Source organism: Scophthalmus maximus, chromosome 7 (assembly GCF_022379125.1).
Source record: "Scophthalmus maximus strain ysfricsl-2021 chromosome 7, ASM2237912v1, whole genome shotgun sequence".
NCBI lineage: Eukaryota > Metazoa > Chordata > Actinopteri > Pleuronectiformes > Scophthalmidae > Scophthalmus > Scophthalmus maximus.
In genome coordinates this window covers 3,794,722-3,819,322 of record NC_061521.1, presented here as the reverse complement: position 1 = coordinate 3,819,322, position 24,601 = coordinate 3,794,722, and the positions used below count along the sequence as shown (strand labels likewise).

At 45.3% G+C, this 24,601-nt stretch overlaps 1 protein-coding gene across 1 annotated transcript in view; it reads right to left on the bottom strand.

Annotated features, from left to right (window-relative positions):
- LOC118315900 (chemokine-like protein TAFA-5) overlaps positions 1 to 17,908 on the bottom strand; it is a 59,465-nt gene extending 41,557 nt beyond the window's left edge. The window contains exon 1 of the mRNA XM_035643570.2: positions 17,167 to 17,908. Within this exon, the coding sequence (XP_035499463.1) occupies positions 17,167 to 17,257 (91 nt within the window). The 5' untranslated portion in view covers positions 17,258 to 17,908. The remainder of the gene's footprint in view (positions 1 to 17,166) is intronic.
- Positions 17,909 to 24,601: the final 6,693 nt, after the last annotated feature.

Here is a 24,601-nt window from a genome sequence, read left to right as displayed (position 1 = left end):
GCTGAGATCAGTGCGGAGGGAGTCGTATTTAAATGACCCGGCTTGAGTGAGGATGGCTGTGATTGGTGTGTGACTTATGGCAATTGTTCAATCAGCGGGCTGTCAGCCGATTACGGCTGGGGCGTATGACTACCGTGTCCTGCATGAACTAACGCGAAGCTTCATTAATTTGTCTAAAACCACCTTTTTCCGTTCAAAAGTTTGTCTCAGCTGAATCCTCTGTGTACATTGGCGACTCCCGCCTGTGATACCAGCTGCCGCTCTCGCACGTGGCTGTTGTTAACTTGAGCACAGATAAAACTGACAGATTAAAAAGCCGGAAAACAAAGTTTTACATGTACAACATTTATTTCTATGCAGTGGCAGTAAACACACCACAGGGCCAAATCAATATCTCTGCTGTTCTCAGACTCTGGCATGATATGTTGGGCTGAGACACAGACAGCAGGGGCTGCGGCCACATACTGACATTCACACTCATACACACCAACAACGGAGAGCCTCGGCTACGAGACAGATATCCACACAGTGACTCTGACAAAAAGCCATAAACCGCTCCGCCACAGGGAGTCTGACAGCAGCTTCGGTTGACAGCAGCTCTATGTCCTCCTGTGCCGGCCGCACTCAGCACGGTCAGTCAGTCTCCCTCTTGCCTTGTTATTGCAACGTTAGAAGAGAGGCCCATAGCTGAATTTGAGAGTGTAGTTACCCCTTATTGCAGGGGGTCCAGACAGGATGTTTAAAAAAAAAAAAAAATCACATGTGTGTTTTTGTGTGTGTATTTTTGTGTGTGTGTGTAAGATGGACTGATTGGTATGTCCCGTTGCAGCCGATGGTCAGTTTGACTGTGAAAGGCAGGTCAATGTGTGTGTGTGTGTGTGTGTGTGTGTTTGTGTTTGTCCAATTCCTCTATGCCTTACAGCTCAATTGTTGTCCACAAAACTAAAACAGACAATGGGTGACATGTTACACACGCTGTAGTTTATTTTGACTCTTGAGTCACACACACACACACACACACACACACACACACACACACACACACACACCGTCCTGCTGCCAGAACAACTCAAATGTGGATTAGTCCTTTGCTGAAAATAGCCCGCAACAAACGTTTCCTTTTGTTTGAGCGACACAGCGGTCAGCTGTTTCATGAAATTGCTGAGCCTTTTTGTCCCTACAGATGGGACAACTGTCCTCGAAAATGTATCCTCTGTCAAGAGCCAAGGTGGATGACTGGCAGCTCACGCCCAACAGGCCCAAAGGCTTAATTTTTTTTTTTTAGTTTCTATCAAAACTTGTCTCAGAAATAGACAATATAAAATGTCATGTAAAATGTCAAATCTAAATAAAATTCCCCGTAAATATGATCTTGCAATGTCGAATAATATGAATCTGCCTTTCAAACACAAATTTGTGGCAGTCTAACAGCCATCGGATGAATTAACAAAAGTACATTTCCGTCAACAACGAATAAAGCGTGTCACGGCTCCCGCTGTGACTCCAGTATTCAGGCCCTTTTCTGAGCCTCCCAGCAGAATTACCTGCTTGACCTGGAGCCGAGCCACGGCCAGAGCCCCCCCGTCACTCCTCCTACCACCGCAGCCATGCCTTGCCTCCCTCGCCCCTCGTCCTCAGTCTGCCCGCTCTGCTCAACAACCCCTCAGCCCACATTTTCACAACCTTTGAAATTAAGATTTAAAAACTTGCAAACTTTCTCCTGAGTGCGTTGTCTGCGTTCCGGTTCCAAAATAAGTTTTTCACTGAACAAAATGAGTATTTGATGAGCTGCTGTATAGCTCTGTTACCCTTGACTTTAGCTTACACCATTACCCCCTTGTCACCAAGTGACATGGGACATCATTATCTCTGATCATTATCTCCATCCTCCATGAATAAGTATCCGTAAATGAACTCAGACATAGGGTTTAAGAATCCACTGACAGCAGTCTGTACATCGATTATTATGTGTATTACACATAAATGGGGGAAATAATGCTTACAGTCAACCCCGAAATTATTCATACCCCTGGCAAATTTTGACTTAAAGTTACTTTTATTCAACCAGCAAGTTTTTTCTTGATTGGAAATGACACAGGCGTCTCCGAGAAGAGAATAAGACGATGTACAAGAGGCATCATTGTGGAAAAAAATATTTCTCAGCTTTTCTTTATATTTGAACAAAAAGTGGCATGTCCAAAATTATTCATACCCTTTGCAAACTATCACAGTCTATGGGAAAATCCAAAGTTCTATACCATTCCAAATAGTCCACGCTGTTCTAAAGCATCCTAATTACCCTGATTCATTGGGAATAGCTGTTTGAATCAAGTCAACAGGTGAAAAAGCTCTCTGCAGTTGGTTTGTGGACAGTCATGGCTAAGACAAAGGAGCTCACTGAGGACCTGCGGCTGCGCATTGTGGCTGCTCACAAGTCAGGAAAGGGCTATAAGGCCATATCTAAATGTTTTCAAGTTCCAGTGGCTACAGGGCAAAGTATTATTAAAAAATACTAGACGTTCCGCACTGTGGAAAATCTCGGAGGACGTGGTCGGAAGCCAAAAGTGACACCTGTGCTGGCCAGGAGGATAGTGAGAGAGGAGAAAAAGAATCCAAGGATCACCACCAAGGCCATCCTGGTGAATCTGGGCTCTGCTGGTGGCAGCGTCTCAAGGCAGACAGTCCAACGGACGCTGCACACTGCTGGGTTCCACGGATGCAGAGGAGGACGCCACTTCCCGCTTGGCCTTTGCAAATGTTCATCTGGACAAAGAAGAAGACTTCTGGTCTTCTGTTTTATGGTCAGATGAAACCAATATGGACAAGAAGAAGACTTCTGGTCTTCTGTTTTATGGTCAGATGAAACAAAAATTGAATTGTATGGCCACAACGATGTATCCTTCATTTGGCGTAAAAAAGGAGAAGCCTTCAGCCCTAAGAACACCATCCCCACTGTCAAACATGGTGGTGGGAACCTAATGCTTTGGGGTTGTTTTTCAGCCAATGGACCAGGGGACCTAATCACAGTAAATGGCACGATGAAAAAAGAGCAATACATCAAGCAGTCTGCAGAGAAACTTGGCCCTGGGCACCAGGGGACATTTCAGCACGACAACGTCCCAAAACACACAGCAAAAGTGTTGAAGAAATGGTTAGCGGACAAAAACATTAATGTTTTGCAGTGGCCCAGCCAGAGTCCTGACTTGAATCCAATTGAGAATCTGTGGAGGGAGCTAAAGATCAGGGTTATGGCAAGGAGACCCGCCAACCTGAAAGAGTTGGAGCTCATCGCTAAAGATGAATGGGCAAAAATACCAGTGGAGAAATGCAAAAAGCCTGTCAGCCATTGTAGGAAGCGTTTGATTGCTGTAATAGCCAATAAAGGCTTTTCTATTGATTAGGGTATGAATAATAATAATTTTGGACATGCCACTTTTTGTTCAAATGTAAATAAAAGCTGAGGAATATCTTTTTCCACAATGATGCCTCTTGTACATCGTCTTATTATCTTCTGGGGGACGCCTTTGTCATTTCCAATCAAGAAAAAACTTGCTAGTTCAATAAAAGTAACTTTAAGTCAAAATTTGCCAGGGGTATGAATCATTTCGGGCTTGACTGTATGTTTTTGGTTGACCGCAATCAACTGAGAACCCGACAGGGACACTTTATGGTGGCGCACCACTGATTCTATTTAGGGCAGCGCTGGATATTTAAAGTGAATGTGACGTATTGTGGACCGTTTAGTGCAACTGTATTCAACACAACGTAGCAAAAGTGGCGACTTACACGGAAGTCACGTCCAATTCATGTCACTATATTTAACTAATTTAAAGTTGATGAAAAATCGTTGGTTCTTTGTTCCAGGTAATCATACAAATATTCAATTTATGTGAATATGCTCTTCTTAATATTACACACTGTAGCTTTAAGATTGTGAAAATTGTCCCTTAGACTTCGTTTCATTTTTCACTATCATTATGTTTACTTAGATTAATTAGGGTATGACTAATTTCTAAGATTAGCAGCTTAATCCAGCTATGTGCTGTAATGCCCTTTTAACTGGGTGTCCCAAAAAGCCTTTTGAGAAACCAATTATTTGACATCTTTCTTTTTGTCTAACACTTAAGGTAGAGACTCTTTTAAAAGCTTCGTAAAAGTATTTTTTTTTTCCAACAAAGTTTTCCTTTTGAGTGGAATTTGTTACTTTTTACAGTTTCATAGCTTCTATATGAAAGGCCACTCCGTCCTTCAGCTGTTTTTCTTTTAAATCCAATCTGTCATTTCTGCAGCTGTAGCTATTTGAAGTCCTGACTGACGGGGAGAAAAGCCTCAGCTTTCAGACGGAGACGTGACGCGGCGGCAGGAGCACTCAGCAGCTGAGAGGGTTTTTCATGTGGCGAGCGGCGTTCGCTGTCAGCAGACTCTTTGTGAAACACGAATGAAGACACAGTGCTGTTGTTTCCAAAGGCTCAGAGTCGTCGCCGCCGTCTGTCAGGCGAGTTATCACTCAGGAGGCCTTGTGTGTGATGAGGATTATTTCTTTCTCTCAAAAAAAATACACCCACTCCGCCACCGCGACAGGAAAACATTTTAGAGCTTTGGTACTCAGTTCATGGCATCCATAGTTGTGTGGCTGCTCCATGATAAAAGCAGTAGAAGTATTTGTTTCGCATCACACAGAGCTCGTGAGACTGACCTAGTAAACAGTGAGGCTGCAGTCAGAGAAGAAATATTACAAACTGGATTTCCTGTGAATGCTCCGTACCCGCGAAAGCAGTTTCTTAAGAACAGCCTCCCCGCGTCCTTGTTTTCTTGTCTGTGTGAATGACGTGCTTTGCCTCTGGTGCGCTCGTGCGGTCTGTCATCTTTCCAGGTCGCCGTGATGGAGAGCAGGTCACGTGACTCAGGTCTTATCTGTTGGCGGCACCTGGAAGTTGCTCCAAGTACTACCAGACCGTGTCCTCCATTGTTGTTTATAATCTTTAATGTCATCCTGATATATTGAATCCACTTTGTTTCTCTATTCTGTGCACACGACATTGACAGTCCATCCTGGAACAGTGATCCCTCCTCTGTTGTTGACTAGAGTGTCTAATGACAGAGGGTGTTGAATGCTTTACAGACTGTGAACACGCTGAGGCAAACGCAGCAGGTTATGTTCGTGTCTAAAGGGTCAAAGGTCACAGTGGAAGGTGTTGCAGCTTGGACAGCCAGCAAGTCTATTAGAATCTGACACGCAGGTCGAAGTTCAGACACACGCGCAAGCACACAGAACCACACAGGACCGAGAGCCTGACCTCAACCGTGACAAATACCAAGAGAAGACAAATTAAATTAATATCAGTTGTCCTTGACACAAGCGAAGTTGATTTATTTAATGATCTGCAAGGATCATGAACACTTAAAAAAAAATTTTGAGAGACTGTTTGGGTTTTGTTTGGACAACCTGTTCCATGTTTTGATTTGCCTTTTGCCATTTCCTGTGTTTTGCAGCTTGAATTTTGTGATTTCCTGTTTTACTTTGTAGTTTCCTTCCCCGTGTGCAGTCACTTCCTGTTCTTCTGTGTGTTTGGTGTCTTTTTCTTTTCCTGCGTCTCCTGCCCCGGTAATTGTCCACACCTGTTTCTTAATGTGTCTTTTAACGCTAAACATTCACATAAAACGTGAGATTGGAAGAAAAATTACCAAAAAAAATCCTATTTCTCATTTATGGGTTGGGGGGGATGGGGCAGGTCAAATGTCAGCTATGGTTCATGTGATTATGTCAATGGCGTCTCATACTCTTTTTAAAAGCAGCTTTTGATTCTGTCTGTTTGCTCCCAGTCTAAATATTGCTGCTTCCCCACTGTCCCTCCTATGGGAACACTCAGAATAGGTAGAAACAAGCATTCCCTTCCCTAAAGGCTTAAATTTTAAAAAGATCTCAGCCTGAGTCCTGATCACAGCAGCCTTTAAATAATCGGAGGTGACGGGTGACATCACGGTGGGTGGCCACTTGAGTGGGAATAAAGAAGCTCAGCGAACTGTTGTGGCTGACCTGTCCAGTGTAACGGTTTATCTTTTATTTTGCTGTGTCACTATTTGCCGTGGCCTTTTCACCGACGTCGATGTTCAAAAAGATTAAAGCCCATATCAAGAGAAAGTGGCGGAGCGGCGGTGAAATTGTGCAGCGTGTTTCTTAAACATCACAGGCCCACTTTATCTACGTCAGCGATCCTGAAAAGTCTCTGAGCCGCTGGGATCAGAGCTGTTGCCGCAGGAGAAGTACCCCCGGGAGCTTTCTGCGGTAATCAGGATCTAGTCTGCATATAGATGATATAAGAGGCGCCACTCCCTAACAGGTATCCCCCGGTATCCAGAGAGCGCGGGAGAGCAGCGGGTGGGACTGTGTTTGCTTGTTAGCTGCAGCACATCGCTGGCCCTAATTTAATTCTCCATCTGTGGGACACAGTGGGATAAAGAATCGTCTCGTCTCAGCGTGAGCAGAGGATGCTGGGAGAAGACGGCGGAACAGCGTGTTAACTGTAAACATGACCAAAGAGACGGAGAAAAAACACACAGATACCGAAAGGGAATCTACGGACGGCGGACTGTGATCAGTATCCGCATGTTAAACACTGAAAGTGGGATATGAAAATCAGCATGTGTATAAAAACTGAGCGGCAGCACAGATCCTGAAGCTGCCGTGCTGCAGCCGGACACAGAATTCAATTCCATTCAATTCAATTTCTATTTGTATAGCGCCATATCACATTGCCAAGTGCTTTGCTCATTTGTTGGGTTTTCCCTGTAATATTGTAATATTGACCTCACTATGTAAAGTGCCTTGAGACAATGTATGTTGTGATATGGCGCTATACAAATAAAATTGAATTGAATTGAATTGAACATACATTAGCATCGAAGAGAACAATTAACTACATTGCAGCACATATTTACGAAACAAAAATGAAAGTTACTGATCGACTGGCAGCTGTTAGACAGCGAGGACAACTCAAACAATTCATAGCTCCATTTTCAGATATCAATTGGTCTTGGAAGTTTAGCACATTTTCTACAAAGATTTACTCAATTACTACAATCGTTTCCCACAAAAGTTATTCAAAGCGAGCGCACACGAACGATATTAACATCTTCTTGAAGCCTGCGGTCTTATGGAGGTGAGGGTGTTGCCGAATTCATAGTAGTGTGGTGCATTAAAAAAAAATACATGCATCACACAGTGAAAATGTCGCAGGCGACACAGAGATAGGTTTCACATTTGGAATCTGTCGGCATGAAAATGAGGCTGAATGTTCATCCAGCAGTCAGAGCTGTCATCTCTCTTGCCTCTTATGATCTGTGATACTGGGTGGGAGACAGTTTAACAAAGTCAAGTGTGATCCACTTAGCTCCTGCTCCAGGCGCACGGTGCACAAATCAAACAACTCCTGTGCAGCATTGCCAGATCCGAAGTCACTTTCACTCAGGAGAGGGGGAATCGGTATAATCAAGCACCGCTTCTTCTTCTTTTGGATAGCGATACATGAAAAACAAACGACTTCAAGAGCAGATCCACTCTGTTACAAGTTTGTTTGAGCCGGTCGTTGTTAGAATTAGCAAAGTCAAATGTGCCACATTCACCGTTTTATAGTTTCCTATGATTTCTAAGCAGAGTTAATTTGCCAAGGACGGTGATAATAATATCCTCGGACAGTGTCAGTCACACTGACTCTCAGTAGGATTGATGATCAGATTTACCCGAGTTATATAAGATTTAACTGAGTTATGACAATTTTGTTTACACAAGTTGCTGCAACTGCAAGCTTTTTTTTGTGTCTTCAAGTTGTCCAACCGTACCTATTCCTGATAATATTGCTGTACTTTTGTTTTTAAGAGTTAGGTTGAAATGTGACTGTCAAACTGCTGAAGGTTCCCACGGTCATGCATTCACTTTGATGCTCGCGGTTCAATTTCCTAATGACGAAAAGCCAGGTTTTTCTAAAAATAGATACAAAATAAATAGATAAATAGATAATACTAAAAAATATTCATGACCTTCATGATGTAAAGCGTCACGAACTGCATATTTTTCATACAGCCGTATACATTTTGTTGTTATTATGATCGCAATTTCTTCCTGCTCCAACAGAAATCTGGGTGCGGTGACGTCCTGCCCGCAAGGATCAGTGTCCTCCCTGGGATCTTTGCAGCAGTTTACTTTGCTTTGTGACTCAGCTGAATGAATAACAGATTCAACTTTGCGTCCCGACCGCGACAGCATCAGCAGTGAGGCTCCAAACCTCCTGCCCCCCACTACAGCAGAACAATGCAATTACAGCACATTTTGTTTTCTCTGCTTGTGGCGCGGGTTGTTTTTGTGTGTGTGTGTGTGTGTGTGTGTGTGTGTGTGTGTGTGTGTGTGGTTTTTTTCATGTGCAGTCACAGCGGCCGTGTCATGTATTGAAGAATTAGAAGAGCGTAGACACGCTGACATCTTGGTTGATGCGAGCATTTATCATCTACAATTTATTTTTCCGTCCTCTGCTCGCTCAAAAGAAGAACCACAGCCACGGAGCAGGAAAAGTGAAGTCCCTGTGTTCGTCCTCGAGACGGGGGAATAGTGATGAGGCCGAAATTGGTTTGGACAGGACTTGGCGTCTGTTCGCTGAGCATCCGATGGCAGTTAATGAGTCTGTTGTTGTGCAGCAGGAGGTGAATTGTGAATCCGACACGAGGTCGGACACGGAGTCTCTGAAAGCGCTGGGAGAAATTTTAGTACGAGTCAAGGTCGTCACAGTACTAAAAAATGTTATGAGAGGAACAGAGAACTGAAACACATGTGGTTGGTTGGTTGGTATGTTGCTGCTGTGAAAACCGTATGTGATCAGGTGACTGTCCAGCCACCTGTTTCTATGTGTGTTTTTAAAATCTGACACAATGAAAACGTGAAAAAAATATGTTTTTTACACATTTTCAGGTGGAAAATCCGGTGTGTCGATGAAAACAAGAAAGCTGTAATGGAAACAAATGTTCCTCAAATGAATGCTTTTTCAGTGTTTGAATAATATTTGATAAGTTCAGTCAGGAAGACTACTATCATGCTTGCATCTGGTTGTAGCTTTATTCTCATTCATCCTGCCTCGTCACCCTCTTAGTGTCTTGCTGTCATTTCCCTTGGCTGTCACTTCAGCGATAAGCTGTCATCAGTGGTTACCAGCTTGTCTCATCTATCCTATAGCATTGCAACATGCCAGCCTCGTCAGCCTATCATCTCGATGCCGTGTGTTTAAATATGATTCTCCCCCTGCCTTAGTTACCCTCTGCCTCCCCATCATCCGCCCGATCTGCACCGCTTCAGCCGATTCCTATCTCATCTCATCATCTCAAGTCATCCACCGCCAACACCACAAGTGTCTGGACTCCATGGGGGGGGATTTACATCGCTGCGTTGAAGACCAATGGCCCCATCTACAATATCTCCATTGGAGTCTGAGCATCAAAGACTATATATCAATATTTTGTCATCACATATCATTCTGTTGAAATCTGAAATGAATATGTTTGCTTTATTCAGGGTTAGGGTTAGGGGATTAACACCTTTACAATGTGATTGGAACATTAGGATGGATGAATGGAGAAATCGGCCTCAGCAGTGATATGTAATCAGCGGTGGAACAAGTGCATGAGAATCAGTACATGCCTGTGAGTAGTGGTATGTGTAGAATATACGTTCTATAAGTGCCACAGTCGGGTGTATTGACAGCGGCACACCGACCAGTGACGCACCACTCAGAATCGTCCTTCGCCACCAGCCGAACTCGGTGTGGAAGGTCCAGGTGGGGGATGTTCACTCCAGGGTGCACACGAGGCACGCACTTCCAGAGAAGGCTCAGATTCCATTCTGTGGACCGGGAAGTGCAGCTCCTATTCTATCATGCAATAGAAAGCCGCTTGCGCTACGGTTACTTTGCAGTTTGCTAACGTGACAGTACAGTCAAAGAGCCAGCTCGATCGACGTTCACACACAGCCGTGGAAATCACAGGGAGTCCGTCCAAATTCTGATCTTCACGTAATTTTTCAACAAACTATAACCAGTCGGGCCCCAAAAAAATCAACTCGCATCCTCCATCCTGATCAGCTCCTCCCCTCAGACAGCCGGTGCAGGGTTCCCCTCAGCAGGCACCACGGTTTCTAACGCTCCTTTGTCCGCCTGTCCATTAAAGCCCTGAACACCACCCAGACTGAAATGTGTTTTGTGTGTTTTGATTTTTTTTGTCGTTGACCGCTGTTTTATATTGGACTATATTTTAATTCCATCACTGCAAATGAAGATGTGCTGCATGAATGTATCTGTTGTTGTTGTTGTTGACTGTGTTTTCCATGCAGACACTGATGTCCAAAGAACATTTCCCATTGGGACAATATATCTTATCTTATCTTATATTAGATAAACTTGTCTGAAGTAACTGTGAACTTTATCTGTATTAAATCAGGTACCTCGTTCACTAACCTTAACCAAATACAGGGAGTCTAAATGTAACCGTTAAAAAGTGCATATTGTGCTGCAAGAAAGATATTTAAAAAAACGGAAAAACAAATGTCATGTTTCATGCCAACAGCATTTGTCTGTGCCTTGCCAAACCTTTACAGTGTAGCTATAAGATAAGTACGTTCGGTGGTGTGTTCAGGTGTAGTTAGGTTTAGGATCAACAACCACTTGAGTCGGTCAACGGGGGGATCCTGATTTGGGTTGAAAGGACTATTTTGGGGGATTTTTGTATCATGGTTAATAGAGAATAACTCCTCGTGAGAGGAGAAAAAGGAGTGGCTGTCTTGTGGGAAAATATCAGATGTTATGTCCCTCTGTAGAGTTCTCGGCTCTACAAGGACTCTGCTCCAGATGGCTACGACTCATGATCACAACAGCCGTGAGAGGCTTTGTAACTTCTCTGCATTGAGCTGTCTTGGTGTTTGTCCATGACAGAGCTGTTTTGTTTCGTTTTTTTATCACGCAGCACATGCTCTTCTTGTCTTTATTGCAGCGAGCAGCCAGGGTTAAGAGAAAATGTTGTCGTTGTTGCTTTGCAGGTGAGCTGCGATTCAATACTTTCGCGTTGAAACAAAGAACATCAGTCGCGCGCGGGGCTGCTCCCCGTTGACGTTTTCTTCCCCCGATGAATTTATTTAAATCCAATTACACCCTCTGCAGCCTTTTGCTCCGCTGATGTCTGTTTATGCCGCTCCTTTCTCTCACTTTCGGATTTTCCTCTTTCATTCAGATGCAAGTTTTGTTCATGACTCCCGTGAATATATATACCCAACTTAATGAGGCGTTGAGAATTCATTTGGATTGTGGAGGCTCCTTAGGTAAGCTTTCTACACCGCGGGCACAACGGTACGTCTGCATAATGGGCCCGTTTCCAGTCTCTAAATGAGCTTCATGAGCGAGCAGGAAGAAGAAGAGAGTCACTGAGTAAACAGATGGAGATGAAGTTTCCGTCTGCAGTTTGTGTTCATTAAAGCGTCTCACACTGAGACAACACCTCCTGAAACCCCCCGTCTCTGTGTTCTTTTTAAAGTTTTCATGTCAACTTCTCATCTCGGATTTTTTAACTTTTCCCCAGTATGTTCACATTGACGGAGATATATTAAGCAACTCAAATGGTTTCAATGTCGACATAATGATCTGATATTTCACCAGTCGGATCTGACGCAATGTGACCCGATGAGAGCCTCTGCAGCGTCATGAGAAACCTGAACGTGTCCAGCTGGTTTCCGTTTGTGCCCTGACCGATGGAATTTTTTTTCTTCTTTCTGCAGCAACAGCGATTACCTGGAACATCTGCATATCACCGGAGGGAGGGGGGTAGGGGGGGGGTGAGTCTGAAGCGGCCGCCAACCAAAAAGTGCTGAGTTTCTGCCTCCGACACGAGGAGCAGGAGGACTTTGATTGTTTGTGTTGCGCCGAGGAGGAGCTTTTGAAACCGCAATCTGAGCCGAGCTTGTTATGTGGCATCGGTCTTGACGAGCATTAATCCACTACTGGCTTTTTATGCCTTACCAAAGCGGGCTCGGTCATAACAGTCATAACTAACACAAAATGACACCCAGTTTGATTTGGAAAGAGAGCACGGTGAGAAAATCTCCTTTTGATCAAACTCCCAGTTTGACCATACTTCACACGTAGGAAAAAGGAGACTGGTTAGAGTTTTCAAACTGTTGTGCGCAGCGAATTTTGCAGTTTGCGTGAGCCGGTCGCCTTAGTAGTCATGTGTTTTTTCTCCTCTGGTTCAGAGTGAGTGAGTCATCAAACAACTGCATTGGTTGTTTTCCCATAAGCCCTTTTTTTCCCCCCACCAACCAGTTTGCACATGAAGCAACAAACCTCAGCTATCTTCCACAGAGGAGATTTGCCAGTACTGCCTTCGGAGCGAGTGGCCTGGGACCCAGATGAATTCTGGGAGCTCGTTTTCCTTTGCTCTACCACAATACGGTCTGGGTCCCCCTCCATCGGGATGTGATTTCACTCCAGCAGAAAACTTGCCGGTCCAATCACAACCGATGACCTGATTGTTGGGCGGGGTGAGAAGCGACTTTTGCAAGCGGGCCGAGGCTGCCGCTGATGAACGAGCATTTGACTAAAAGTACCCGGGAAGTACTCAAATTTCTCCCACAAAAAACGGCACCGCTCGTTCACCTCACATTGTGGAATCGTCATCGCAGGCCTCTCCTCTCGGCACGCTCTAGTCCGTCGCCCGACAGACGTCACACGATCCAGCCGTGACGCCTCTTGGAAAATCGCAAACGAAACCGAGAGGTCCCAGAGCAGCTGTATGTGAGGTTCCACAGTTTTTCAACTACACCCTCAGTTTTAAACTAGTTTCCCTCTGTGCTATTAATATGGCACAACCCCGTCTCATAGAGAATGTGCTCCTACACCGCTCAACTGCAGCTGCAAATGCATTTTACAGGATCAGATCGTGTTTTCTATTAACTAAGGATTTGTGGAGGTCACAAATACATTGACACTGAACAAATCAGTAAAGTGACACTTTTCCTGCCAAAGTATCTGGTCCTTCAATACAACATGCGGCATTATTAAACATTTTAAAGGTTTTGTTTAGACCCTCGCAGATCTAGGTTAAGGTTAGAGAAAGAAAACAGTGACTTCACAATATACTGCTAGTATTTATAAGACTACATTAGTCTGCGCCTTCCAAAACCATCATGAAATAATTCAGTTTTGTGGTGATGAAAACACTCTGGTTAACGTTTGTTTGGGACTATCATGTGAAGGCTAAGGGAGCTTCGTCATCACGGTTGCAAAAAACAACCACTTAGATGCCGTTCAGGAACAACTGTTGAAATGTGCCAGTGACTTTGACCTTTAAAAAAAAAATTGGCACTGTGTGCTTTTAATTCTGGAAATCTGAGAAACATTACCACCCACTTCATATTGCTTGGAAAAGAGCAGGGGGTTCAAACTGGGACATAGCTACACTGCAGGGCTGCTGCAAACTATTACATTCATTACAGATTGATCTGCTGATTGTTTCCACCGTTTTGTCCATCAAGTGTCAGAAAGTTGTGAAACATTCCTGCAATCATTTATTTTTCTTAAATATCTTGCTTCGTCGAACAAACAGTCCAAATATCCATCCATCCATCCATCCTCTACTGCTTAATCCACTCAAGGGTCGCGCGGGGGCTGGAGCCAATCCCAGCTGACATTGGGCGAGAGGCGGGGGTTACACCGTCGCCAGCCTATCGCAGGACCACATACAGAGACGGAGAGAACATGCAAACTCCACACAGAAAGGCCCTGGTTGGTTTGAACCGGGACTCGAACCCAGCTCCTTCTTTCTGTGAAGTGACAGCGCTAACCACTGCACCACCGTGCAGCCCCAGGCCAAAGATCTTCAGTTTAAAATGACGAGCCAAAAGGAAAACTCCTCACATCATAGGGTGAGGGGCTGAAATTTTTTTAAAGTACAATTCATTTTCTGTCGATCAACTAATTGATTAGATGGCCAATCTATGCGGCTTCACTGGACTATAAATTGAAAGAAATAATGATCGCTGGGTGTGCTCTGAAATCAGAAGACCGACCGGCTCAGCCTGTGTGTTTAATTCACTGTCTGCGCTCCAAACGGCCCCCTTCGCTTTACATTTACAATTTTCAAGGTTATGAATGCTGCAGCTTTTCCTGCAGAGTGTCTCACTGGGCGACGAATTGCACTTTAGAGAAAGCTCTGATAATGAGCTGAGCGCAAACCAGCCACGACACACGGAAAAAACCATCACACGGCATCATTACTGCAGCCGAGGAGCCGGGCAGAGATTCTTTGATTTCATTTCATCCTCTTTGAAAGCTGAAAAACAGTTTTACATCCATTCTGTTAATGCAGGTCAAAGCTCAAACGAAGCTTTGTTCTGTTCAATGGAGAGAGAGAGAGAGAGAGAGAGAGAGAGAAAAACAACAACTAGCCTGGTCAAAACCAAAAGCTCCATGTTGTACCTGTGACGCATAATAGCACTGAGGATCGTACAAAAAAAAGGCAACCTAGATTGTCTCATATTATCTAGGGATGGGACTTTCTGTACGGGTGACATAAGAGTCCGAAATGTTAATGCAAATGTAAATGCTCATTTAATAGTCAGCGAAAATAATAATACAGGGAAGATCTGGTGTCAGAAGTGGTGGCGACGCATAAAAAAAAATAAAAAAAAAACATATAAAAATGGAACTGGCTATCAGGTTTTCCAGCTGAATAGCAAAAAGATGAAAAAGAAATGCACATGAATTGTAGGATTATTACAAAATTAACACGACTTCAATGTTCCAATAATAAGGGGCATGATGAAGACGAAGATTGTTTTCTCTCCTTTACTACAACCGGCATTGTCTTTTAATGGCTTATCTTCAATTGACATCGCACATATCCATACATTACTATTTTTGTATTCAATGCTTTTTTTTTTCCTACAGAAAAAACACCAAAATCACAATTTGTATGATTATCTGCCATTAGTCGATTTGCCAATAAGATAATTTCATTATTTAAAATGTGCTACTTCTACCCCTACAACTCTCTGGACTTTTAGAAATGTCCCATCCGTGTTTGTTTGTTCAGCTTCATAATTTTGCAGCTTATAGTTCCCTGCACTTTGTGTGTTAAGGTCATGTTGAACGGTTCTGTGAAGTTTTGATTTAAGAATTTGTGTTAATCAAAATTTTGACACTTTTTTTTTTTTTTCCTGCAGACAAATATCGGTTTCGAATATCATTTGTCCGCATCGACCCCGAAGAAGCCATATCGGTCGGCCCCTAATGTGGAGGAGTTTGCAGTGCTTTTTAAGTTGTGCCTGTTGGTTGACGTCCACCAGCCAGAAGGCCAGAAAGAGTAGCAACTGCAGCCAGGGACTCAAAAACCCCAGGAGGAAAAAGTCTGCTGACTGTGTCCTACTGCCTCTAAAACCTTTAACTACGATGAGGGAGTGGAACTAATTGAAAAGCTCATCTCTTCTCTCCTCCGGATTTTGGCAGCTGAGGACTCAAAAGATGTCCTGAGGACTTTTAGTGAAAAAAAGAGAAAATAGTGCTGAATTACTTAATTGGCTCTTTCATTAGACTCGTCAAACTGAGCAAAGGAAACAAATCTGCCTGTAGTGTTCGAAGGGCCGATGAACAGTTGTCAGTCCACAGTAACAGAATCGTGCTTTCACTGAACTGATTCTCTGAAGGTCAGTCAGCCAGCGAATGTTTCCCGGTGGCCTGAGCGTCAGTGGCGGGTACCTGTCGACTTCGTCAGCCAGTACTGGACTAGCAGGAATGAGTGGACGGACCACCAGCATCGCCTCCCTGATCTGCCTTAGGTAATGACCTTCACTCATAATAACCACGATAACCAAACATCGTCTGAATAGTGGCGAGTTGTAACCACAAGGCTGTTCAGAGAGAGAGAGAGAGAGAGAGAGAGAACACCACAGAATCACTGTCCTTCACCTTCAAATGTTTAAAAAGCATATTCATAAATGAACACAAGGTTTTCATTCCGGTCACAAATTGTAACTGGAGATGACGCGACTCAATGTTGAGCTAGTCTGGTTCTATAGTGTGAGGATTGGCCTGGGATGTCGTCAAATCCCCGCCCTGAATTATTCAGTGCACTAAACAGGGAAACTCATAACATAACGTTGAACTATTACATTCAAAGTCATCTCAGGTCCATTACTGATTGTTCAGGGAGCTTACATTTTTACATCAAATAACAAACGTGGACACATTTTATTTGATGTCTCTGCCTGTCCAGTTTCCGAGCAGCACGGCCTGCTCTATTCATTGACTCATTACTGGATACCCGTTTAATGTAACACAGAGAGTTTACGTCTGATGAAGCCGCCTCATCTTGTTTTCGAACCTGATACAGTCGCTAATGGACTGATTTTGTCTTTGTGTGTGTGTGTGTGGCCACGCACACGGTGAGGGAGTGAGGTGCACGCAGAGGCACACTGTTTCCTTCATCACTGTATTATATATACACACACACAAACACATAGATATGTATATAAGTGTGTGTGTATAAACATATATATATATATGTTTGTATATGTGTTTTAATGAATAAAATATGTGTGTGCGTATATACGCACACACACACATACTGTATACAGTAGCATTTTCCGGGGGGGCACACTGTTTCCTTCATCACTCTAATATATATATATACACACACACAAACACATAGATATGTATATATGTGTGTGTGTATAAACATATAAATATATATGTTTGTATATGTGTTTTAATGTATAAAATATGTGCACACACGCACACACACACATACTGTATACAGTAGCATTTTCCTGGGGGGGGGGGGTCTTACTGCCCCTGTTGCTTCATCTCTTCTCCTTCTCTCGCCCCTTCATCACCACATCGCCCAGCCGCTGCACGCGCGCGCGATTACAGTTGCTCAAATGTGTGCACGACTGGGCGCGCATGATCCAGTCAGCCCCACCAAATGTCACGTATAAAATCCTTTCCTCGCCCTTTCTGTGACCTGTCGAGGCAGTTTGGACGCTCCGTTTGACACCACACACTCAAACACACACTCACACACACGCACACGGACACGCGCGCGCACACACACACTATCCCATGAGCAGACCACAGAACTGTATACCTTCTCTCAGGATGTGGTCGTGGAGGAGCAGGAGGAGCAGGAAGCAGAGCGCAGCGGCAGTCAGAGCCCAGGCCGGCCGGAGGAGCTGCATGAGGGAGCCGAAAAAAGAGGTCCAAACTGTGGTTATCCGGAAGATGGTTGCCTCCTCACGGCGCGACGTCCATCCCAATCCGACCCAGAGGAGGACGGGGGCGTGAGACGGGTGGCATCCCCGGGACGTGAGACCGCGCACGGGCCTGGGGTGATAAATCCAGCGTGGAGGAGAAAACTCAAGAAGCACTGAGGGTTTTTTTTTTTGTTTCCCTCCCCCGGACTCGACGGGAGAAACAGTCGGGGGTCCGGCGCGCGTCACGGTGCGCAGCGGCGGATGAGGATGAGGATGAGGACAATGCCCGCGGTGAGCCCCTCCACCGGAGCGCGTTGCTCAGAACACAAAAAGAATCTGCTCCAGATGTGAAGTTTTCCAGTTTACCAACTCCAACTCACGGCTCCCCGCGCGCCGGATCCACCCCGACTCCGTCTCCGTCCGTTCGTCCGCGTAAATCCCGCCAAGAGTTTGAAGAACGTGCGCAGGGCCCGACTGGAACTGTTCAGCGGTGCATGTTGCACCACCGAACCCCCACCCCACTGGTCAGGTCGCCCCGGTGGTGCTGGAGCAGAGTAGCGGACGAGGAGGAGGAGGTGAAGGAGGAGATGCAGCTGCTGCCTCTGGCTCTGAGGGTCCGCCGCGATGTGCAGCTTCCACAACGTCTCTCTCTCTCTCTCTCTCTCTCTCTCTCTCTCTCTCTCTCTCCATCGCCGACTGACGTCAAACCGGTTGCAATAACGCGCAAAACAATCCTCACGGCCTGGAGGTCGCCTGCAGGCACCACAGGTGACCTGTGTGTGGGGTTATTCATGCTATTGATTTATTTGCGCTCGTTGGGTCGATGTCTGTTCACGAATCTCTGCTTAAACATCTCATGTCGGAACAGCATTCTGGGACCAGATGTTGCCCGTTGGTTTGTATCATCCACATGAAAATGGGCGTATGTCCCCGAGCAGGTGTGGTGCCAGGAAGCTATCGACCGCCAGGAAACAAATGTCCGCCCTTTTGGGCAGGTGATATACTGTGTTTTATGGGTTGTATGGCACATTTAAAGGTATTTCAGCAGGTAAAAAAAACTTAATGGGTTATAATATAGGACAGAGAATGGTTAAACAATGCAGTTATTAGGATAATTGCAATCATTTCTTTATTGTATACATAACCAATTACCATAAATCATCATGTTAATTACAGTGTAGTGATATTAGACGTACAAACACATACAAACCCTGAAAACAATAGGATCGTATTCCCTGTGTGCGCAAACCATGCCTGATGATTACGCTATAAACGGCAAACAATTTTGTGGTTACAAGAAAAATCTTTGATATTACTATAGAAGTCTATGATGAAAATGACTCCATTGACTTCTCACTTGATTTATAATGTCAGAGTTCATGGTTCAATCTTTAGTTTCAAGTCAAATTCCAGTTTCAAGTCATTCAGTAATGTGTTCAAATATTGGTTCTGCATGGAGCTTGAAAAGTGACACCAAGAATTGGCATTGAAAACAAAACCTGAACTCAATGGCATTGAAACACTGTAGTATAAAGTATACATGTAACATCCAACAAAATATTGAGCTTATAGGCGCAAATAAATTAAAAAAATAGCCAACTCATGTGACTTCAGGAGCTTTGTAGAATTCCAGGTAACCATGCAGCTGTATGTCACTTGTAGTAACTTGTGCTAATGCAGTCGGCCACAGATGCATCGGCACGAGTCCGAATTTAAACCAGGATAATGCAATCCTCTTTTATAGGAATGTTGCTGCAAACAGTCTGTGCTCCTGTTGTTGGAGGAAAATGTAGATCTTCCGGTTGTTGGTGAGCAGCTCTGACAGCATGAATTATTGCAGTCATCTACAAGCCAATGTCTATTTTTATGTTTTCCCTGAACTCACATGTTATTGTGATCCAATGAGCTGTTCTTTACTTTCTGCTCGAATTACTGTGTTGTTTACCATGAACAAATAAATTATTCAGAATTTCTATAGGAACTGAAGCTGCAGTTGGCACACAATCTGTAACAAATACAAACAAATCCATTTGGGTACCTCTTTAATTTAATATGTATATATTTACCTCTATACTCACACTTCATGTATGTTGTATTTCTGAGTATTCTCTATATGTTTTGGGTATATATAAGAACAAGGGGTTGCATAAATATATAAACTGGAATCTGCCACCAGAGTTATGCCAGATTTTTATAGTGTTTAATTATGAAAGACACATGTTATAATAAAAGCTATTACAATTTTTTATGACATTTGTGTAAAATCACTGCATGACTGAACTAAAGCGCAGAGATAGAAGATTTTTTTTTTATCTAACTGAAGTAAATAACATATGTATAATAATATAAATGAAAATGATTAAAGAGATCATTAAACTATTTATTTTGGAGGAGGTAGTTTTGGGTGCTTGTGAAGTGTAATGCATCATAAAGTGTTGTTTCTAATATTTAGTATATTCCATCTTATGAAGTCAAATATATTTCTTTATATGTGATATCAATCTTTGGCTATAGATACGACTTGTCAGGCCAGGACTCAGATGCAGAGTAGACAGTTCAGGCAGGCCTTTATTCAAATAATCTTAAACCTCTGACAGAGTGACAAAAATAACAGGCTGTAGAAAATTCCTTTCACAACTAAACATAAGCGATTCTACTGAAGAACGAAAAACACTCCAAAACACGGAGGGAAAATAACCTCAAGACTAAGCTAATTGACTTAACAAAAAATCACTCAGAAGGAGGCAGAGAAAAACGGCTATGAACTAAACTGCGCTACGAAACTGCGCTACGAAAATTACAAACAAAAAATCACTCAAGGCTTGGGGCAAGGCGATGACTGTGGCATGGGGCTGGGGTGCTCGGCTGAAACAATAACACTCTGGCACAGGACAAAGGGAGACGCAGACTATCAAACACCTGAGGGGAATGGGGGACAGGTGGACAAGATCAGCAATCAGGGTAGAAAATCAGACCGGTGACACATGAGGAAGGGCAAGTGACTTGAAACGAGAGGAGAGTTAGTTTTCAAAATAAAACAGGAAGTCACGAGACAAAAACTCAGGACGAGACAAGCGATTCTGTGTGTGACTAGGGCCGACACCTGACGGCCCAGACCGTTCAGGGTGGTCCCTATGAAAATCCTCTATGAGGCTAGGGTCTACTATGTGGCATGAAGGAACCCATTGTCTCTCCTCAGGTCCATAACCTTCCCAGTCCACCAGGTATTGTCTGCCCCGGTCCTGGTTGCGTACCGCCAGCAACTGCTTGCCCTTATACACCGGGCTGCGGTCTATCACCTTAGGGGGCGGGGGAGGTGTGGCGGCTGGGAGCATCGGACTCTCCTTGGCAGGTTTAATCTGGCTTACATGGAAGGTAGGTTGTACCCGGAGAGATCGAGGCAGGCGAAGACGAACTGCCGCGGGGCCGATGATCTTGGTGATGGGGAACGGGCCCACGAACCGTGCCGCCAGCTTCTTGGAGGGAACTCTGAGGTGGAGATCCTTGGCAGAGAGCCACACTCTCTGACCTGGCTGGTAGGCGGGGGCAGGCCGTCTCTTGCGGTCAGCAGTCTTCTTGACTCGGCCCCTTTGTTGAATCAGTACCTGTCGGGCGGCTGCCCAGATACGGAGGAGGCCGGTTTCCAGTTGCTGGTTGAAGCGTTCGGTCTGGCCGTTGGCCTCCGGGTGGCAGAACTCCCTCTAGAACCGGGACACAAACTGGGGCCCCCGGTCAGAGACGATGTCTTTAGAAAAATCGTGAACCCTGAAAACACTGTTCATCAAGACCTCCGCCGTTTCCTTGGCGGAGGGCAGCTTCGGCAGAGCAATGAATCTAGCCATCTTGGAAAATCTGTCCACCACCGTGAGGACAGTGGTGTTTCCTTGAGATACCGGGAGCCCCGTGACGAAGTCCATGGAGATGTCGGACCACGGTCTGGAGAGGATGGGGAGTGGTTGCAAGAGACCCAGCGAGATCCGGAGGACGTCTTGTTTCGGGCGCAGACCGCACATGCCTCTACGTACTCCCGGACGTCCGGGTCCATGGATTGCCACCAGAACCTCCAAGAGATGGCGAACATCGTCCTGTAAGAGTGAGAAAAGAAAAACGGTTAAAGAAAAGCGCCCACCTGGCCTGGCGAGAATTGAGTCTTTTAGGCTTCTTGATGTATTCGAGATTCTTGTGGTCAGTCCAGACGATGAACGGATGGTTTGCCCCCTCTAGCCAGTGCCTCCATTCCTCCAGGGCGACCTTCACAGCCAGCAGCTCCCGGTTACCGACGTCATAGTTTCGTTCTGCCTTGGACAGCCGCCGTGACAAGAAGGTGCAGGGATGCATCTAACCGTCCTGCTCCGAGCGTTGAGAGAGGACTGCCCAGATCCCCTCGTTTGAGGCATCTACCTCAACCATGAACTGACGCTGCGGGTCTGGCATGGTGTGGATGGGGGCCGAGGTGAAGCGCGCTTGAGGGTCTGGAAGGCAGTCTCCGCCCCCAGAGACCAGGGGAACTGCACCTGGGAGGAGGTAAGAGCATGGAGAGGGGCAGCTATTGTTCTAAAGCCTCTGATGAACCGCCTGTAAAAGTAAGCAAATCCTAAGAACTGCTGAACCTTTTTGCGGCTATCAGGTGTGGGCCATTCAGCCACAGCGCTAATTTTTGCCGGGTCCATCTGCACTATTCCAGGAGCTACAAGGAAGCCCGGGAAGGAGACAGTGTCGGCATGAAACACACTCTTCTCTGCTTTGACATAGAGTTGGTGTTTTAACAATTTTTTCAGAACTCTAGTCACATGGTCTTAGTGTGTGTCAAGATCCGGGGAATGAGAATGTCATCGAGGTAAACATAAACAAAATGGTCAAGAAAGTCTCTAAGTACATCGTTAATCATGGCTTGGAACACGGCAGGAGCGTTTGCGAGCCCAAAAGTCATGACCAAGTACCCGGTCTTCCACTCGTCACCCTCTCTTATGCGGATCAAGTGGTAAGCGTTGCGGAGGTCTAGCTTGGTGTTGTGCATGAGCACCATGGGTATAGGACAACTTCGGCCTACATGTTATCTCAGAAGCCTGACCGCATGGTCTTCTGAAGAAAGGGAACGCCAAGACCCCTGGACCCCCGCGGCGACCTGCGGAGACCCCGCATCTCCCACCTGAGGGCGTGGTTTGGACATAGCCCAACTCGCATCCCTCATTGGCAGAGACCCGCACGGCACCGCGAGGGGTCGCGCGACATCACAGACTCTATGAAACATTGCGATGCCCACCGATCGTCGCTCTCCAGGAAAGAAGCCCACTTTGATCAGGTGGGTTCCTCTGACCTACAAAGGAGGCAACCACTTCTAAATCTAGACTTCATCCACCGCGACGATCACGCTAGAACCCAGAAGAAGTGACCGTCCACGCAGCTGAACCAGGCCCCAGGATTCCCGACTTCGCCGGACGAATCGGCATTGCCGCATCCGAGGACGGACCACACACGCTTGTTCGCCCGCAAGGAGTACAGTAAGAGGCTTTAGCTCTGGGCAGAACGAAGATACTTTATGTGTGTTCAGTAAGTTAACTTACTGTGTATTGTTGTGAAGTTTGTACCAGACCTCCGTGTCCCATTTATTGCTGCTATAATAACCGCGTTATTATCAGTGTTGCTTCACTGTGATTTGTGTCCGACCACGTCGGACTATTGTGTGTTGCTCTGCCATCGTGTCTGAACTCAGCACACTGTTATCTGTTTAAAGACCAGAGAGGCGCCGGCTCACCAGCTGAGCCGCTGCGCCCCTGCGTCCCAGACCAGGTGCTGGACCTCAGTCATCATCGCATGAGCCTTACTGCTGCTTTGATCGCTTTCCCTTTGCTTTCCTACTAACAAACATTTACACACACTTGTGGGTGCTGGGGAGATTCTGGTCCGGAATTCACTTCGTCCCGATCTCTCCTTTGAGTCACATGTCTCACGCCCCACCTTTCTCTGGCGCCACGTGACTTCCCAGGTCACGTCCGCCATTTTGTTCCTCCTCCACCTTTCACGGGCACACGCCTGTGCACACACTCGCACACACACACACACACACACACACGCTCGCACACGCTCGCACACACACACACACACTTGCTTGTTGTTGTCTTTTCATATGATGAGCATATGATATATGAATGGTAGCTTGGATTATAATAGACATTTATTGATAAAAAGTAGTATTGATTGTAAATTGATGTTGCTAAAGTTAATAAATGCTGTTGTACTTTAAAGAGAAGTTTTTTTGTGTTATTTGCATGTACATTGTGATAGTAGCTGGTTGACAGAGTCAGTGCTCGAATTCACCCCTTCAGTTCACTCCATAAATGTTCATATCTACCAGATATGGACATTTTGAGTGAACACCTTTAATTCTTTAGACTGTATTAACGATTTGGTTATTGGTCCCGGTTTCCGGGTGGTGCCCCGTTGCTATTAACATTGATTAATAAGCTCTATTGATATTCATAATTCATAATTATCTTTGATAATTATAAATTATTGCTGATAACCAAATTAGCCCAAACCGATGCACAACATTGGTAAATACTTTGGCCTGCTGGAGCTGGTCGAACACGGAAGACATGAGAGGAAGTGGGTAACGGCTCTTTATTGTAATGTCATTCAGAGGGCTATAGTCTATGCAAGGTCTTAGGGTCCCGTCCTTCTTGCTCACAAAGAAGAACCCGGCGCCTGCTGGAGATGACGAGGGGCGGATCAACCCCGCTTTCAGTGAGGTCGTAATATACTCCCTCATGGCCTCCCTCTCCGGCCCAGAGACCGAGTACAGGCGGCCCTTGGGAATGGTGGAGCCCGGGATCAGTTCGATGGCACAGGCACATGGCTGATGTGGAGGAAGGGACATGGCCTTAGTTTTATTGAAAACCTCACGGAGGTGGTGTTAGCAGGAGGGCACTGAGCTCAGGTCCGGGTACTCGGAGTCTATGGCGAAATTAGCAGAAACAAGATTAATCCCCGCCACATCTTTCCCCTGGGTCAAGGCGGCAAAACAGTCTCTCACACAGTCTTCCCCCCACCCCATGATCTCTCCCGTTCTCCAATCAACATGGGGATTGTGGCGAAACAGCCATGGCTGTCCCAAAATTAGAGCGTGGGCGGCGACTCGAATAAATAAAAGTGAATGTGCTCTCTATGCTCGTTGATGAGCAATTGGAGGGGTTCACTGATGTGTGTGATGGAGAACAGTTCCTTTCCATTGAGCGCTTTAGCCTTGATGGGCTTAATTAAAAGTTCAGATCTGAGGCCGAGTTCCTCTGCTAAGCCCCAGTCAATCAAACTCTCATCAGCCCCTGAGTC